Source organism: Vicia villosa, linkage group LG5 (genome assembly GCF_029867415.1).
Source record: "Vicia villosa cultivar HV-30 ecotype Madison, WI linkage group LG5, Vvil1.0, whole genome shotgun sequence".
NCBI classification, from domain to species: domain Eukaryota; kingdom Viridiplantae; phylum Streptophyta; class Magnoliopsida; order Fabales; family Fabaceae; genus Vicia; species Vicia villosa.
Window position 1 is genome coordinate 37,732,262 of NC_081184.1, and position 17,527 is coordinate 37,749,788.

Here is a 17,527-nt window from a genome sequence, read left to right on the forward strand (position 1 = left end):
GGTCCAGATGAAAACTAAAGAACGGTGCTTAAAATAAACCCTATAAAAGGAGGGACACATAAGTCAAATCAATGACACACAAAAAATTTCCTTATCAACTTTACACCTCTCATCTTTGACGATCACTGGCTTGGGTGTTAGAGTATGTGCACGTACCCCTCCTCTATTCTAAAACAAATTAAGGACGAATAGGAGATTGCTCTTCAAGATGTCCAAAGCCTGGCCATTATGTGAAAAAGTTTCCTCATTGGAAGGAACATTATAGCTTTTGTGGGAACGTAAATAATGTTTTAAACATCTTATGAGAATACTCAAAGAATGGCAAACTATGGGAGAATACCAGATCGTAACCCCAACCATCCCTGATCTGTGGCAAACACAGTTTTAAGGGCAAACTTGTATCAAGAAGAGAGCCTCACCACTTCATCTTCTAGTTTGGAGAAAGAGATCTGACAATCTCAGGGATTCGACAAGTGGTAGCTTATGCTTCTAGGCAACTTAAAGTTCATGAGAGGAAAGATCCAAATTATGAATATTCTGGTGACTTTTATTTTGTCATATTTGTAGGCACTTTCAGTTTGCCGTTGTATGCTATTAACCTAGATGCTGCAAGATTGTTTGCAGATTCACCTTTTTCAGTTTTTAACGATCTTGAATTTGTAATGATAGATGTATTTTTCAATTTGAATGAAGAAATATCTTTTTAATCATTTTTTTTAATATATTGATATAACATGACTGAATGTTATACTTTTATTAGATGATGGTGTAAAACTAATTTACTACCATATAATTCCAACTTATGATATCCATTTTTTTAAGCAAGTTTAATGATCTATGTATGACAATATAATTTTGACAACAGGAAAAAAAATAAATAAAGATTTTTTGCTATGTCACGTCCAATAAAAGGAATCACATTAATTTTCAAACTCGATCTTCCTATATACAAGCTGGTGACTTATTCTTTTGTTAATAATCTCAGCCATGCCCCTGCTTTCTTTACGACATTTCATTCCTACTACTACCCTTACGTCGTCGTTTCACTCTCCTCTTTCCCTAAATCGCTGTTTTCTCCTCCGATTCTCTTCCAACAACATTTCACTACCCATGGCTGAAACAAATAACAACCTCACTTCAAATTCATCACCACCAGAATCACAGCCACGAAGTGGAGACATGGATGCAAATGTAAGCCCTATTTTTACCAGTAATTTTAGATTTAAATGATGATTTTCTGAATTTATAAATTTAGGGATTAAGTTGTGTGATCTTTACCATTTTGAGAACTAAAATGCTGATTCACTATGTGGTTATTTAGCTATCACATTTTAGATTTTATGTTTGATTGGATTTGACTATATGGTTGCTTGATGGTATGTTGGAAATTTTCCTCAACTGTATTGTAGTAACTTGCAAATGCTGCTGTGTTGTGTGTGCCACTGTTAACTGCGATATAATGATTGACGCTTTGTTGACATAGTTGTATGTGAATTTTAGTTGTGAATTTTTAATATTATTACTATCATTTATATTTTATACAATAAGTGTTTCTGTTTTATGAAAATTGTTCATGTGGATTATGATGATTATACTATTTGCAAGAATGTATGTTTCTGTTTGGGGGTGATGCGGTGACTGCAGTGTCCGGTTGGTTGTGGTGGATATAAGGTGAAGAGAGGTGTGAAATGTAGAAAACTGAGATGGTTGAACTGAAATTGAAGAATCAGATATGGAATTAGAGACATTATTAAGTATTCAACCATTCTTAGGGTAAATTTGTTATTCTTATTGGATCACACTACGAGCATCGGTTTCTAAATGTTTTGAAACAACCAAAGAAGCTCTACCGAAAATCGAGCTATGAGCTTTTGATGGATTAACAGAATTGAGAATCCAAGATTGAACCAAGTTTATATATATCTAAGTTGAGTTGCATACATAGCTACACATTTATTGTAGGAGCCTTAGCCTTTGTTAATCATGTAACTAACTCCGTGTGAGAGTGACTAACTTAAAATTATGATTAATACCTACTAAGTTACTAACTGAAATTCGCCTAACTATCAATATATGTATCGGAAAAACAATTTAGATATAGTTTTTAGGTTTGTGTGTTTTTAACTTTTTGCATATAAGATATAATGCAAGTCTTCGTTTTCCCTATTTTGGTTATGACCTGCAGGATAAAAAGAAACCAAAGAGTTCACTCCTTGAGTTCATATCTAGTTGTAATCATTTACCTTCTCCAACAACCAGTACTGATTATGAACAAAGTAAATTCAAGAGAAGAAATCGCGTCGACTTAGAAATGGGACAACGCAATAGGAATAACTATAGCGAATCAAGTTTTCGTTCCAGTTTTGAGGATAATAGTAATATATCACCAACAAAAACATTGTCAGTGACAAAAAAGTTCAAAAGCCACCATAATGAATCACCTCATCGAAGTCATTTTTTGAAGATGGGTGATACTGCATCAGCCGATAGGCGATATAATAAAAGGCAAAGAAAATTTAACTATGACATCTGCTCTCGCGGTAAGAGAAAATCTACATTGACAGGAGCTACACCGCTAGAAGAGAACAAGGATAACTGCATTGAATTTGAGATGCAGGAGGAAGGAACAAATGAAGGGATACTGAGGCCAGGGATGGTTCTCCTCAAACATCAGTTAACACATCATGAGCAGGTTCTTGACTTTTCTCTGATCTTTCTTAGATTCTCTATGCTTGATGTATTGGAATACTTATTTATTTCATAAATGCTTCATGGATTTATTTCTTTTACCATAATTTCTTGAATAACCTTAGGTAGAAATAGTGAAAAGTTGTCGTGATCTCGGTCTCGGTCCTGGAGGATTCTATCAACCAGGCTACGCAGATGGAGCCAAACTTAGATTGATGATGATGTGTCTTGGTATGGATTGGGATCCTCAAACAAGAAATTACGGATATAAAAGGGTAATTGATGGTAGCAAGCCACCAAGTATTCCTCCTCACTTTAGTAAGTTGGTTACAAGAGCTATACAAGAAGCACATCAGCTATATAATCGGGAATGCGGTATAAGCTATGTGGAGGATATACTACCTTCAATGACTCCTGATATATGCATTGTCAATTTTTATTCAACTACTGGAAGGCTTGGTCTTCATCAGGTTAGCTATATTACTATAAGGCTGCTGAATTACATTTTTGGTTCAAGAATCACAATTGTGTGATTTCATCCCCGACTTATTTTTGAGCGATTTTGGCCCTTTCGTTTTCCCTTTTTGTGATTTGGTTGTCTCCCTTCCAAGTTTTTCTAAAATTTACACTGAAGGGACATCTTTTATTGATGTGGCACCAAGCTATCATAGCCTGCATGACTTTTCTTCTAAAATACTGCCAAAAATCAATTGTACATGTGGGGGCAAATGAAATCCCTAATTAGAGTTTCAAACTTTTTGACTCTTTTTTGTGTATCTTATTTATAATTTCAAAGAAAATATATGCTTGCCACGAGAGTATCGTGTCGTGCAGAGTAGCCAATAGCGACCCTATCCCACTATAGCATAGTGGAGCAGAGATTGACTTTTATTGGAGGAGTTTTAGCGGTGCAGAACACTATAGCGACCGCTATAGGGTAAATAGCGGGTAGTCGGAGCGGAGCGGTTTCCAATCCGGAGAGGTTTCTGTCCCGCTCTCCTTTTCCCCTTTGAAAAATGGAAATTACCCCTGAAATTTAAAACGTTTTAAGGGTAATTTTTGGATTTTTCAATCAAATTTGAGTTGAGACTTGTTGGAAATATTTGATTACATTTGTAAGAGAATAATGATTTTTATTGAATTCACCACTCACAGCTTAGCATTACAAAGCCTTTATATAGGCTTGAAGAAAACTGACAGAAAACAAAAAGTTGGTAATCAAGATGAGGAATCTTCCGTTCTCTCAATCTTAATGATACAAATAAAGACAATGGTTATAATGTAGGTGGCTAGTGATGCTGAGACATACTCGGCTTCGACAGAAGATTGTGCAACGTTTTGTTGTTTCTTGGGTAACCATGAGAACATTGCTGAACCAAAAGAGAAACAGTATCCTGAGATGCTTTTCATGTCGTCTAAGGATTCACCGAGATCACTATCACAATAACCAACGAGGTTAAGAGCGTGATTTTTTTTTATAGTGTTGGGGAAGTTCGGGGAACGAAGTCTGAAAGTCTCAATGGGAAATAGTGTTGGGGAAGTTCGGGGAACGAAATCTTAAAGTCTCAATGGGGAAAACGTTCATGGTTACAAGACCTTAAGGCAATGAAGGTATGAGTCACCTCTCTTATAAACCCAACATTTCCTTCATTCCTAGTCGATGCGAGACTTTAGCACAACTTTTACACTTGAAATCCAACAATCTCCCCCCACAAGCCTAGCCTTGATACACACTAGGATCCACCTCCGCTTCCCCACTGAACCAACCAGTCTCTGATTCCACTTATTAAAAAAGATATCACTTAAAACGTCTAATACAAGGTCAACAGATGATTATCCCAAGATCGTACTTTTCCACACTATAATAATAACAATAGTAACAATAATAACTTCTTTGTAAAAATGAATGGGAATTCAAATGTTATTAATTACAATCTCACCAAACATTAATGGTGGTTAAACTCTTTTGAATGTTTCTTCTCAAAAGGTTGTTTCTAGGATGATGTTATTGATGTAGCAGAGTATGACTTTTATAACCAATGAAAGATAGTAAAGAGAGACTATAATTCAAGGAGAGTTTTTCTCCTTTACTTTCTATTGAAAGGAATGGTAAAAAGCTGTTGTATTTTATTCCTCAGCTCTAGGCTGATATATATAATGGTAATACAATAATGATATTAATTCTTTTCTTAATGGAGAATAAAGGGAAATAATACAAATAGAAATAATATATTCCAACACCCCCCTCAAGTTGGTGCATAAATATCTATCATGCCCAACTTGTCAATCAAATGCTCAAAGGTTGATCTTGCCAAACTTTTGGTAAGGATATCCGCAGTTTGCTGATTTGAAGTCACAAAAGGGAGACATATGATTCCAGCATCTAACTTCTCTTTTATGAAGTGTCGATCAATCTCAATATGTTTGGTTCTGTCATGTTGAACTGGGTTATGAGCTATGCTAATGGCAGCTTTACTGTCAGAGTATAATTTTAATGGAAGCTCAATTTTCATCTTAAGTTCTTCTAGGACTCTAAGGATCCATAATCCTTCACAAATACCTTGAGACATAGCTCTAAACTCAGCTTCTGCACTACTTCTTGCTACAACTCCTTGTATCTTGCTCCTCCATGTCACAAGATTACCCCAAACATAAGTACAATATCCAGAGGTTGATCTTCTATCTGTGACTGAGCCTTCCCAATCAGCATCCGTGAAGATAGACACATTTCTTTCACTAGTTTTCTTGAAATGTAAGCCTTTACCAGGCTTTCCCTTCAAATATCTCAGTATCATGTAGACTGCCTCAAGATGTTCCTCGTAAGGAGAATGCATAAATTGACTTACTACACTAACTGAGAAAGCAATATCAGGTCGGGTGTGTGACAAATAAATCAGTTTTCCAACCAATCTCTGATATCTTCCAGTGTCAACAGGAACACTACCTTCTCCCCAAAGTTTAGCATTAGAATCCATAGGGGTATCTGCAGGACGACATCCACTCATTCCTGTTTCTTTCAATAAGTCTAGAATGTATTTCTGCTGTGAAACCACAATACCATTCTTTGACCGAGCAACCTCCATACCAAGAAAATATCGCATGGATCCTAAGTCCTTGATTTCAAAGTCTACTGCTAATTTCTCTTTTACTCTTGCCAATTCAACTGTATCGTCTCCAGTAAGGATAATATCATCAACATATACAATCAGGGCAGCCAATTTCCCATCATGGGAGAACTTTGTGAATAAGGTGTGATCAGCCTGTCCTTGAATGTACCCTTGTTTCTTCATGGACTGAGTGAATTTTTCAAACCAAGCTCTAGGAGACTGTTTTAATCCATACAAAGACTTATTTAATTTGCATACATTTGATCCAAATTTGTCTTCAAAGCCAGGAGGAATGTCCATGTATACTTCTTCTTCTAGATCGCCATTAAGAAAGGCATTCTTAACATCTAACTGATGTAGGGGCCAATCCAGGTTAGCAGCAAGAGATAAAAGAATTCTTACAGTGTTCAGTTTTGCAACAGGAGCAAATGTCTCTGAGTAGTCTATACCATAGGTCTGAGTAAATCCTTTAGCCACCAAGCGAGCCTTGTACCTTTCAATTGACCCATCTGAATTATACTTCACAGTAAACACCCATTTGCATCCAACTGTCTTCTTGTCATTCGGTAGTGTCATAACACTCCAAGTTTTGTTCTTTTCTAGAGCTTTCATCTCCTCAAGTACAGCTTCCCTCCACTTTGGAATTTCTAGCGCAACCTGTACATTTTTTGGAATTTCTACACTAGACAATTTTGAGGTGAAGGCAGACAGAGATGAAGACAAGTTTGAATATGATATAAAATTGGACATGGGGTGTTTAGTACACGATCTAACAGGTTTTCTAATGGCAATAGGATCATCTATATCAGGATACAAAATACGACTTTCAGAAACAGAGATGGACTTACCTTTCTTATTCTTAGGAGGTTGATCATTCCCCGGTTCAGATTCTTGACAGTGTGGAGATGTGGACTCACCCATTCCTTTGTTGTTCTTTTTCACAAACACCTTCCCTTTCCAACTCCCGTTTCCTAATTCAAATCTGTTTTCCTGAAGTGACTCATTATTCTGTGGCATTTCAATTAGATCATCACTATCATCGTTTTCAGGAATTTCATTGTTTTCTACATGAGAAAATGTAGGCTCAGATTCGCAAGGATCGTTACTCATAACAGGAGTAAGATTAGATAAAGAATCATGGCCATTTTCTGTTGGTGCAGAAGTATAAGTCTCAGAACTTTGTGATACAGGCAAAGATAAATTATTTAAAAAACTCATGTTCTCAATTTGAAACAAGTCTTCCTTTATATCTCCCCCTTGATGAGTGTCATCAAAAAAAAAGTTTATTTTCAAAGAATGTAACATCCATAGTGACAAACATTTTTTTGGTTTTTGGATCAAAACATTTATATCCTTTTTGGGTTGGGGAGTATCCAACAAAAACACACTTTATAGCACGTGGTTCAAGTTTTCCAACATTCTTATGTTCATGAACAAAAGCCATGCAACCAAAGATTTTTAATGTCAGATCAGTTAAAACACGAGAACTAGGAAAACATTCTTTGAAAGTATTAATCGGAGTTTGAAAATTAAGAATTTTGGAGGGCATTCTATTAATTAAATATGCAGCTGTTAAAACGGCTTCGCCCCACAAATATTTTGGTACTTTATTTGTGAAAAGTAAAGCTCTAGCAACCTCTAATAAATGTCTATTTTTCCTTTTGGCAACTCCATTTTGTTGAGGAGTATTAGGACATGAACTTTGATGTACAATCCCATTTTTTAGGAAAAAATCATCCAGGATAGTGTTAAAATATTCTTTGCCATTATCACTTCTAAAGACTTGGATATTTGTTTGAAATTGATTCTGCACCATTGTAAAAAAATTCTTTACAGCGTGACAAACATCTGATTTCCCCTTTAACAAGTACACCCAACATACTCTTGTATGGTCATCTATAAATGTGATAAACCATTTTTTGAGAGAGAGTGTACTTGTACGGTTAGGGCCCCAAACATCACTGTGAATTATTGAAAAAGGTTTTGATGGTTTATAAGGCTGTATTGAAAATTGGGAACGATGATGTTTTGCAAACTCACATGTTTCACATTTAAACGAAGAAAAGTTCTTATTATGAAATAACTTAGGAAACAAGTGTTTTAAGTAACGAAAACTAGGATGACCTAATCTTAAATGCCATGTCATAATGTTGTCATCTTTATTATTCAAAACAGAAAAAGACTCAAAACAGGAACTTATTGTTTTTGAAGGTAGTTGTGATGCAGATCCAATGTCAAGGTAGTAGAGTCCTCCACTCTCCTTAGCACTGCCAATCATCTTCCCCGAGTTCAAATCCTGAAAGACACAGTGAGATCGGAAAAAATTAGTTTGACAATTTATATCTTGGGCTAATTTACCGACGGACATTAAATTACATGATAAATTTGGAACATGAAGGACATTTTTCAGAGTTAACATTGGAGACAAGACAACTGACCCTTTACCTGCAATGGCTGAAAAAGAGCCATCTGCAATTTTTATTTTTTGGTTACCTGCACATGGACTATATGAAGAGAAAAAAATAGATTCACCTGTCATGTGATCAGAGGCACCTGAATCTACTATCCAAGTATGACTGGGACTGACACTAATAAATGCAGAATTACCTTTTGTTGCTATAGAGCAAGAAGGAGTTGGAGACTCGAGGAGTTTGTACAGTCTGTCTAGTTGTTCTGTAGTGAGTGGAAGCTGAGGTGAAGAGATTTGCTGCCCTTGATCAAAATTACTAGCCTGAAATGCACGACCACCTTTCTTCTTCCAGTTAGGAGGTTTCCCTTTGAGCTTCCAACAGGTTTCACGCGTATGCCATTCACGCTTACAGTGGTCACATCAAGGAACTTTGTCTACCCTTTTTCCCTCGTCAAGGTTCCTAGTAGCCAAACCTGAGCCTTCAGATTCAGAGCCTCCTGTTAAAAAACCCAACTTTCCTTTGCTATCGAATACCAAGCGAACTGTTTGGGCCCATTCATTATAGTTATTCCCATTCATCTCAGGAATATTGACCTTGAGGGTGTATGAGGAACCCTCTTGGTCATTGCCGCCTATATTGAAATAATTGCCATTGTTTGTGACATCCGATGTTTCGTCGCCGTTTCCGCCACCGTTGCCATTTTCGCGGCCACCATCGTTACCGCGGTCGCCGCCATCACCACCATCACCGCGGCCACCGCCACCGCCATCATAGGATCCGGTGTAGGCAAAACCTAGAGCGGGCCAATTCGTGCTGTGATTCGCCTTAGGGGATTAAACGGGTATGTCAATCGGAAGCTGTTGTGGAAGCTTTACAGTAAACCCTAACCCAGAGCTCTTGATACCATATTGAAAGGAATGGTAAAAAGCTGTTGTATTTTATTCCTCAGCTCTAGGCTGGTATATATAATGGTAATACAATAATGATATTAATTCTTTCCTTAATGGAGAATAAAGGGAAATAATACAAATAGAAATAATATATTCCAACACTTTCCATACTTCCTAAAAAAACTCGTGCCTCCTTTAATTTCATAATTACTATTTTTATTGGTTAATTCTCCTTCATTTTCTTCTCCTGCTAAAGAGGAAATCCATCAATTATTCACAATGGATGAGCCAACCTCGATGACATCAGTAATAATTAAGTTAACCTTTTCAAAATACTCCCATTTTGAAGCTCATAATGGAAGACATACTCTATTGTAAAGATTTGTATCAACCTTTGCAAAATAAAGGGACGAAGCCAATTGACAAGTCTGATGATGATTGGAATTTGATGTATTATCAAATATAAACTTTTCCCATAATTTTAGATGTATTATCAAATTTCAATCATCATCAAACTTGTTGATTGGCTTCGTTCTTTTATTTTGCAAAGGTTGATACAAATCTTTGCAATAAAGTATTTCTTCTATTATGGGCTTCCAAATGGAGTAATTTGAAGAGGTTAACTTAATCATTGCTGCTGATGTCATCGAGGTTGATTCGTCCATTGTGAATAATTGATGAATTTCCTCTCGAGTAGAAGGAGAAAATGAAGGAGAATCAACTAATAAAAATAGTAATTATTAAATTAATGGAAGCAGGTTTTTATAGAAAGTATATGGAAAATAAAGGAGAAAAACTCTTCTTGAATTATATCCTCTCTTTACTATCTTTCATTGATTATCAAAGCCATATTCTGCTACATCAATAACATCTTCATATAAACAACCTTTTGAGAAGAAAAATTCAAAAAAGTTTAACCACCATTTATGTTTTGGTGAGATTGTAATAATAATATTTAAATTCTCATTCATTTTTACAAAGAAGTTATTATTGTTACTCTATTATTACTATTGTTATTATTTTAGTGTGGGAAAAATACGATCTTGGGATAATCATCCGTTGGCCTTGTATTAGACGTTTTAAGTGATATCTTTCCCAACAGATAGCTTAGTTCGAGGTCGGTTGTTCCTTGGACATGACTCGGGCTCTGCATAAACCTTAAGAGCAGACTTGCAGCATACATGAGATCAGGTCGGGTTGGTGTGAGGTATAGCAGATATCCGACTAGGCTCCGGTAATGAGTGACATCCGTTGCTTCTCCTCCATCTTCTTTCTTCAATTTTTCCCCCATAATGAGTGGTGTAGAGAGGGGATTGCATCCCAGCATGTTGAATTTCTTCAAAATCTTTTCTGCATACATTTTTTGGCAGATAAAGACGGTCTCTTCTTCTTGGTAGATCTCCATGCGTAAGAAATGTCGAAGTAGACCCATATCGCTCATTTCATACTTTTGAGTCATGTCATCTTTGAACTCTTCGATCATCTTCTTGTTGCTTCCAGTGAGATAAGATCATCAACATAAAGAGTGACTATAAGAACATTAGTACCTTGACGCTTAACATACAAGGTTGCTTCACTCTTGCTCTTCTCAGATCCTGTTCGGTTGAAGTAGTTGTCGATCTCACTGTACCAAGCGCGAGGAGCTTGTTTAAGTCGTATAGCGCTTTCTTGAGCTTGTAGACCTTCTCTTCTTTTCCTTTGAGGATGAAGCCTTGAGGTTGATCTACATAGACTTCTTCTTTCAGTTCGCTATTGAGAAATGCTGACTTGACATTGAGCTGATAGAGCTTCCATCCTGTGCTGGCAGCGAATGCAATTATAGCTCGGATTGTGTCTAGCCGAGCTACTAGGGCAAATATCTCCCCGTAGTCAATTCTAGGCTGCTGAGTATAGCCTTTTGCAACAAATCTTGCTTTGCTCCTTTGAATGGATCCATATGGGTTATGCTTGACCTTGTAGATCCATTTGACACCTATGACTTCTTTGTTTGTTGGATTGTCGACAAGGGGTCATGTCTGATTCTTCTTGATCACACGAATCTTCTCCTCCATCGCTTTCCTCCACGATTCTTCTTGGATTGCTTCGTCAAAGTTCTCGGGTTCAACTGAACAATAATTGCATGTAGCATAGATATCGTCTATTGATCTGTGTATCGTTTTGGAGTTAAGCTCAGGGATGAGGAATTTTATGAGTTAGGATCAATTGAGTTGAGGCTTTCTTCATTGAGTTGAGCTAAGCTCGGATCTGGTGTGCTTTGATCTATTAAAATAAGCTCATTTTCATTTTCTTTGTCAGTACTGATCAGAATGTCTTTCTTCTCAACTTTGCTTTCTTCCCAATTCCATGAAGCATTTTCGTCAACTTGAACATCTCGGCTCATAATAACTTGACTTTCTTTTAGGCTAAACAATCTATAGCCTTTGCTCATGGAGTTGTAGCCGACAAAAATACATCGTTCGCTAGATTTGTCAAGTTTACTAATTTCACTTTTGGAATTTGAGAGTAGCAAATGCTTTAAACGAAGTCTTGTGTGGTATGGCCGTGGTTAGACATCGATTGGATAGGTAAACAACAGTGTAAACTGCTTCAGCCCAGAAGGTTTTGGGTAAACCTTTGTCGTGTATCATAGATTTTGCCATTTCAACAATCGTTTGATTTTTCCTCTCGGTAACACCATTTTGTTGAGGGGTGTATCTTACCGTTAATTGTCTTTCTACTCCTTAATCTTCACAAAACTTGTGGAACTCCTTAGAAGTGTTTTCCTTGCCCCTATCACTTCGTAGGGTTTTGAAGAAGCACCCACTCTGTTTTCGACGAGACTCTTGAACTTCTTGAATATCATAAATACTTCGGGCTTTTGTCTCATGAAAAAGACCCAAGTCATACGAGTGTGATCATCAATGAAAAGAACAAAACACTTATTTTTAGGATGAGAAAGGGTCTCCATTGGTCCACAGACGTCAGTGTGGACAAGTTCCAACTTTTCTTTAGCTCTCCATAATACTCCTTTCAGGAAAGGAAGTTGATGTTGCTTTCCGTCGCTCATCCTTCACACACGTGTTACTTTCCTTCTATGCGAGGAAGTCCTTGCACCATACTCTTGTCAAACAACTCCTTGAGACTTTGGAAGTTGAGATGTCTGAGTCGTTGATGCAATAATGTTAAGGTCGAGTAGTCCAAGGTGGAAGCTCGGTTAGCTTTTAAATTGGCATAATTGATGTTGAGAGCAAAGCTTCGATTGACCATTTTGATCTTGGTGAACACCTTTGACTTATCTCATTTATCAAAGATGATGCATTCGTTGTTATCGAAGCAGATCTTGTACCCATTTTCCACCAATTGTCCGAGGCTGAGTAAATTTTGACGCAAGCCCGACACATAGAGGACATTGTTAATGCAGCTCGGTCCTTCCTTCATTTCGATGGAGATTTATTGGACTTTCCGCCTTAATTGCGGTCCGCCCCTAGTCGCCTTAATTGTGACTCTTTGGCTTGCCTTCGTTGCAGCCCCTAGCACCTTCATTGTGTTAGCTTTGAAATGGTGGATTTAGTCCCACTTTGCTTAGAGATATGGCCTTTGTTGTGTTTATAAGTGGGGGCAATCCTCACCCTGCAAGCCGGTTTTGTAGAGATGAGTTAGGCCTAACCCAAATTCTGAGATGGTATCAGAGCCTATCCTAGATCCATTATTGGGCTTCCCGCGTCGTCCACGCTTCGGGCTCATCGAAGCCCACTCGTGAGAGGGAGTGTTGGACTTTCCGCCTTAATTGCGGTCCGCCCGTAGTCGCCTTCATTGCAGCCCCTAACACCTTCATTGTGTTAGCTTTGAAGGGGTGAATTTAGTCTCACATTGATTAGAGATATGGCATGTGTTCTCTTTATAAGTGGGGGCAATCCTCACCCTACAAGTCGGTTTTGTAGGGATGAGTTAGGTCCAACCTAAATTCTGAGACGATTCTTCCAAGTCCTTGTAATTTTGTTTGCTCTTCGTTCCCGAACTGAACTAGGGCATTGACACTTTTGTCGAGCTCGGAGAAAATTCTTGAAGTCGACGTCATATGGTTGCTACATCCACTGCCTAGTAACCATTTTCCACTCTCTTTCATTTTGGCATTTTCGAATTCTTTGAGTAGTGATTGGAGCTTAATTGCTCTTACTCTCTCATCTCATTGGAATTCACTCTGCAATATCTCCCACGCCTCTTTGGCAGTGTTGGCACACATGATTATGGGAAAGATGGTTTTAGTGACTGTTCTTTGAAAGATTGAAAGAGCATTTGTGTCGGCTTGTCGAGACTGCTCGTCCTCATTGAGATCGTCTTCTTCCATGGGCTCTTCCACTCCATTTTCCACAATCTTCCATTGTTTAAGAGATCGAAAGATGGTCTCCATCTTTACGTGCCAGAAATCATAGTCTTCGCCATTAGATTATGGAATGAGATAGTTGATATTTGTTGAGGTTGAGTTCGAGCTGCCATTGAATTTGGGTGGATTGGGAGAACCTGGAGGCTTTGATATTAAATGTTGGGAATATTTTATTAGATTTTTAAGAGAATAATGATTTTTATTGAATTCATCACTCACAGCTTAGCATTACAAAGCTTTTATATAGGCTTGAAGAAAACTGACGGAGAAAACAAAAAGTTGGTAATTAAGATGAGGACTCTTCAGTTCTCTCAATCTTAATGATACAAATAAAGACAATCGTTATAATGTGATGGTTACAATTCTCTCATAATGCTTACTAAAGATAGAAGTGGTTACAACACATTAATTTTAACAAAGACTCAACCATAACCTTCCTTCCTTCTCTTGATGTTTTTGCACTTCACCCAATCCAAAAAAAAAAAAAAAAAACAAAAGTTCCTCCTTCACCTCTTTCTACACTTCGTTCTTCCCTTTACACTTTATATGTTTATAATTATTATTCATGTAATTTATCCAAAAAATGATCAAATAGCAGTCATCCCGCTGTACGCTATCCTGCTATTCCATTATTGATTTATGGTCAGCGACTCCACACCGCTATCTGGGATTGACTACTTTATTGCCGTGTCAATAATTGTTGTCATCTAAACGGTAAATTGGTGGGAAATTGGATGGGACTACCAAATCACAAATGGAAAAATTTAAGTGGCCAAAATTTCTCCCAAAAAAAGTCGGGGGTCAAAATCGCACAATTGCGATTCTTGAAGGGTCAAAAGTGCCCTTAAACATATTATAAATAATGTTTGGCACATGCATGTTCTTCAGTGTTTTGTTAAAAAAAACCCTAAAGTTCTATATTTTTCTGCAATTTTCGCTCCATCAACTAGCAAAAACTGTAATATTGGCGGCTAATATCCCAATAGCAAAACTAGAATAGTGTTGCTGTTTTCAAAGCGGATTCATCAAAATCGCTATGCTGCTAATTGACAACGCTATCTGAGATATTTGAAAATGAATTATTACAAAAAGTGTTATGGAGAAAATTAAGAGGAAAGAACCTTTTTTATGTATTTAGGTTAGGACCAAGTATTTCATGACAAAAAGCATATTATACGTTGTCTAATACTACTATATTCTCACAGTGGCATAATGTTTTCTATTAGTAGCATATCAATTCGTGTAACACTATGCATTCATATTGTCTCGTAACTTTTCAAATGCAAAATACAAAGTTTTTGCTCAAATGCTTAACTCATTAACTTTGTTGCTAGCCATTTACATTTTTTCTTCCATTTTAAAACTACTTGATGCAGGATCGTGATGAAAGTAAAGAAAGTCTGCAAAAAGGGTTGCCAGTTGTATCCTTCTCTATTGGTGATTCAGCCGAATTTCTTTATGGAGATCAAAGGGATGTTGAGAAGGCAGAGAATGTGCTTCTAGAATCAGGAGATGTTCTTATATTTGGTGGTGATTCTCGACATCTCTACCATGGTGTCTCATCTATCATACCAAATTCAGCACCCGAGGAATTGGTTCAAGATACCGGCCTTTGTCCTGGTCGTCTCAATCTTACATTTAGACAGTATTGACATCTCTTATGTAGGTCAGTAATGTTATCAATGTTCATGTAGTCATCTATCTTTTTTTTACATCAGAAAAGAAACGAAACCCTCCATATCGTCTGATTTTCTCGCACTCGCGCTCAATTCGGATCTCATCTACGACTTCATTTTAAAATATTATTGTCCTCTAGTGAGTAGAGGAAGTAGTTTGTTGTTTACTTAAATTCTCATGAGTTAATAACTGGCCACCCCCTTGTACAATCTACATTGAAAATTAGTTGATTGAATTTAGTTTCTAGTATAAGGTTGTTGAGCTATATTTAATTTTAAATGACAAATTTGTTTAGTTGCATATATCTGTCCTTTGTGTCCATAATAACTGTCCCCTATCAATTTAGTAAATTAAATTTTAGTTGGTTGATGTTTGTTTCATTAAATAATAAGTTTTCAATGCATTACTTTCTAGGTAGCCCCACCTTACAAGTCGGTTTTATAGGGATTAGATAGACCCGACCTACACATTCTAAGATGGTATCAGAACCTATCCTAGATCACTTGTTGGGCTTTCTGCATCGTCCAAGCTTCGGCCTCATTGAGGCCTGAGGGGATGTGTTGGAGTTTCTGCCTTCATTGTGATCCGTCTCTAGTTGCCTAAATTGCGGCATTTGGCTGGCTTTAATTGCAGTCTCCAACACCTTTATTGTTTTAGGTTTGAAGGGGTGGTTTAGCCTCACATTGTTTAGTGATATGGCATGTGTTGTGTTTATAAGTGGAAGCAATCCTCACCTTACTAGCCTGTTTTGTGTAGGAATGAGTTAGGCACAATCCACACGTTCCAAGAATTTGGAATGAGCAAGAACAATAAATGCAGGGAAAGGAAAGCAATACGAGAATTGTTAAAAGTAGGAAGTGAAGTAGCATGGAATAATTTATCATATAACTTTATTACAAATGCAACTTTCAAACTGGGAAAAAATCCATTGTGCAATACAACTATAGACGAAAATCTGATACAAGGTGAGGAAAATTGCAGAGAGGGAGCCCTCGTTGCCCTTCCTTTATTTTCGTTAGTTAACTCTGCAGCTAGTGCCGGTAATACTACATTAGGAAGAAGTGCCATGCTATCTGCTTCTTCCTCTCATCCAAACTATATTTAGAATCTGATGCTGCAATACAAGAAAAACGCAAACAAATTAGTGTGTTTTAAATGAGAATATGATATGAAATCAACATATTATTCTCATTCCTTTGTAAATATACTTTCTTGTTCCCCTTTATTTTGTTTCATTTTATTTACCATTTTAGGCATATTTAATAAGTCATTGGTTGCATATGTTTTCAGGTTCAGAATCCAAGACATCCTACTCAACTTTTTCAGATAGTTGAGATTCCAAATCTACAAGAAGAGTATTATAAAACTTACCTTGTACAGTTGGTAGAGGTGCTTATCCTGTAGGGAATTCTAACACCACATTTTCCTGGGAGAGTGGCAACATTGTTGGCGTTCAAACCAGGAATGGAATCAGCAGCACCTTTCAAGCAGTTGCAAGCGGCCTCTTAGGGTCGGGGTAGTTTGGGCCGCTGCGTTAAGTCTTTTCACTCCACCACAGCATTATGGTGATGGACCAGGACCGCCCTTAAGATAAGAAATGCATGGGACAAGGGAGCCAGTTACTGCTCCGCATGAGACTGCAGCCTCTGCCATTGGTGCAGTAATAACCACCATGCAGATCAATGCAACCATACCAGAAATTCTCATGCTTTGCCATTGCTTCTTTAGAGAATGGTTTGAAATAGGGGTGGCAATTAAATCCATTAAGAGAAAATCCATCCAATCCTTCTACTAAAAAATCCATCCACCACATAAGAAGTAGATTAATGGATTGGATTAAATCCATCCATTTATATACATGGATGGATCCAATCCATCCATCACATTTTGGTAATCCAATGGATTATTTTTTTCTTATACTTTAAATTCATTAAATTATTTTCAAAAAATAAGAAAAATTGAGTTTTTACGAAAATATGAATAATCGAGTTTTTTTTCTCGAAAAAAACGAAAAAAAAAAGAATTTTTGCGAAAATATAAAAAATTGATTTTCCAGAAAAACGAAAAATCAATTTTTTTAAAAAAAAAAATCGAGTTTTTTTCGAAAATATAAAAAATTAATTTAAAAAAAAATTTAAAATCCAAAAAAATAAAAATTTTTAAAAATACAAAAAAATCTACTTTAAGCTTTTCGAAGAAACCACGTTTGTGACTCCATTGCAAAACTCTATTTTCAGCTTTTTGAAAAAATCACCTATACGATTTCATTGTAAAACTCTACTTTCAGCTTTTAAAAAAAACCACTTTTGCAACTTCAATGCAAAAATTTAATTTCAATTTTTCGAAAAAAACCACGTTTACAACTTCATTGCAAAACTCTACTTTCAGCTT

At 36.8% G+C, this 17,527-nt stretch overlaps 1 protein-coding gene across 3 annotated transcripts; it reads left to right on the forward strand.

The window, feature by feature from the left end:
- Positions 1 to 941: 941 nt before the first annotated feature.
- LOC131601580 (uncharacterized) lies at positions 942 to 17,159 on the forward strand. Of its 3 annotated transcripts, none has more exons than XR_009283724.1 (5): positions 942 to 1,191; positions 2,186 to 2,692; positions 2,814 to 3,158; positions 14,836 to 16,101; positions 16,427 to 17,159. XR_009283724.1 is itself a non-coding variant. In XM_058873430.1 (5 exons), exons 1-4 carry the CDS (start codon positions 988 to 990, stop codon positions 15,109 to 15,111), a joined length of 1,332 nt encoding a protein of 443 aa, XP_058729413.1. In that variant the 5' UTR covers positions 942 to 987; the 3' UTR covers positions 15,112 to 15,125; positions 16,427 to 17,145. The 3 variants fall into 3 exon arrangements, 2 of the variants coding, with proteins under 2 accessions (XP_058729413.1, XP_058729414.1); XM_058873430.1 differs by having other exon boundaries at positions 14,836 to 15,125; positions 16,427 to 17,145; XM_058873431.1 differs by lacking the exon at positions 16,427 to 17,159 and having other exon boundaries at positions 14,836 to 15,125; positions 15,893 to 16,395.
- The last annotated feature ends 368 nt before the right edge of the window (positions 17,160 to 17,527 follow it).

Coding starts and splice junctions, on each gene's coding strand:
- LOC131601580 (XM_058873430.1), top strand. CDS start 988: ATGCCCCTGCTTTCTTTACGACATTTCATTCCTACTACTACCCTTACG. Junction 1,192..2,185: donor GTGGAGACATGGATGCAAAT/GTAAGCCCTATT, acceptor TATGACCTGCAG/GATAAAAAGAAACCAAAGAG. Junction 3,159..14,835: donor GAAGGCTTGGTCTTCATCAG/GTTAGCTATATT, acceptor TACTTGATGCAG/GATCGTGATGAAAGTAAAGA.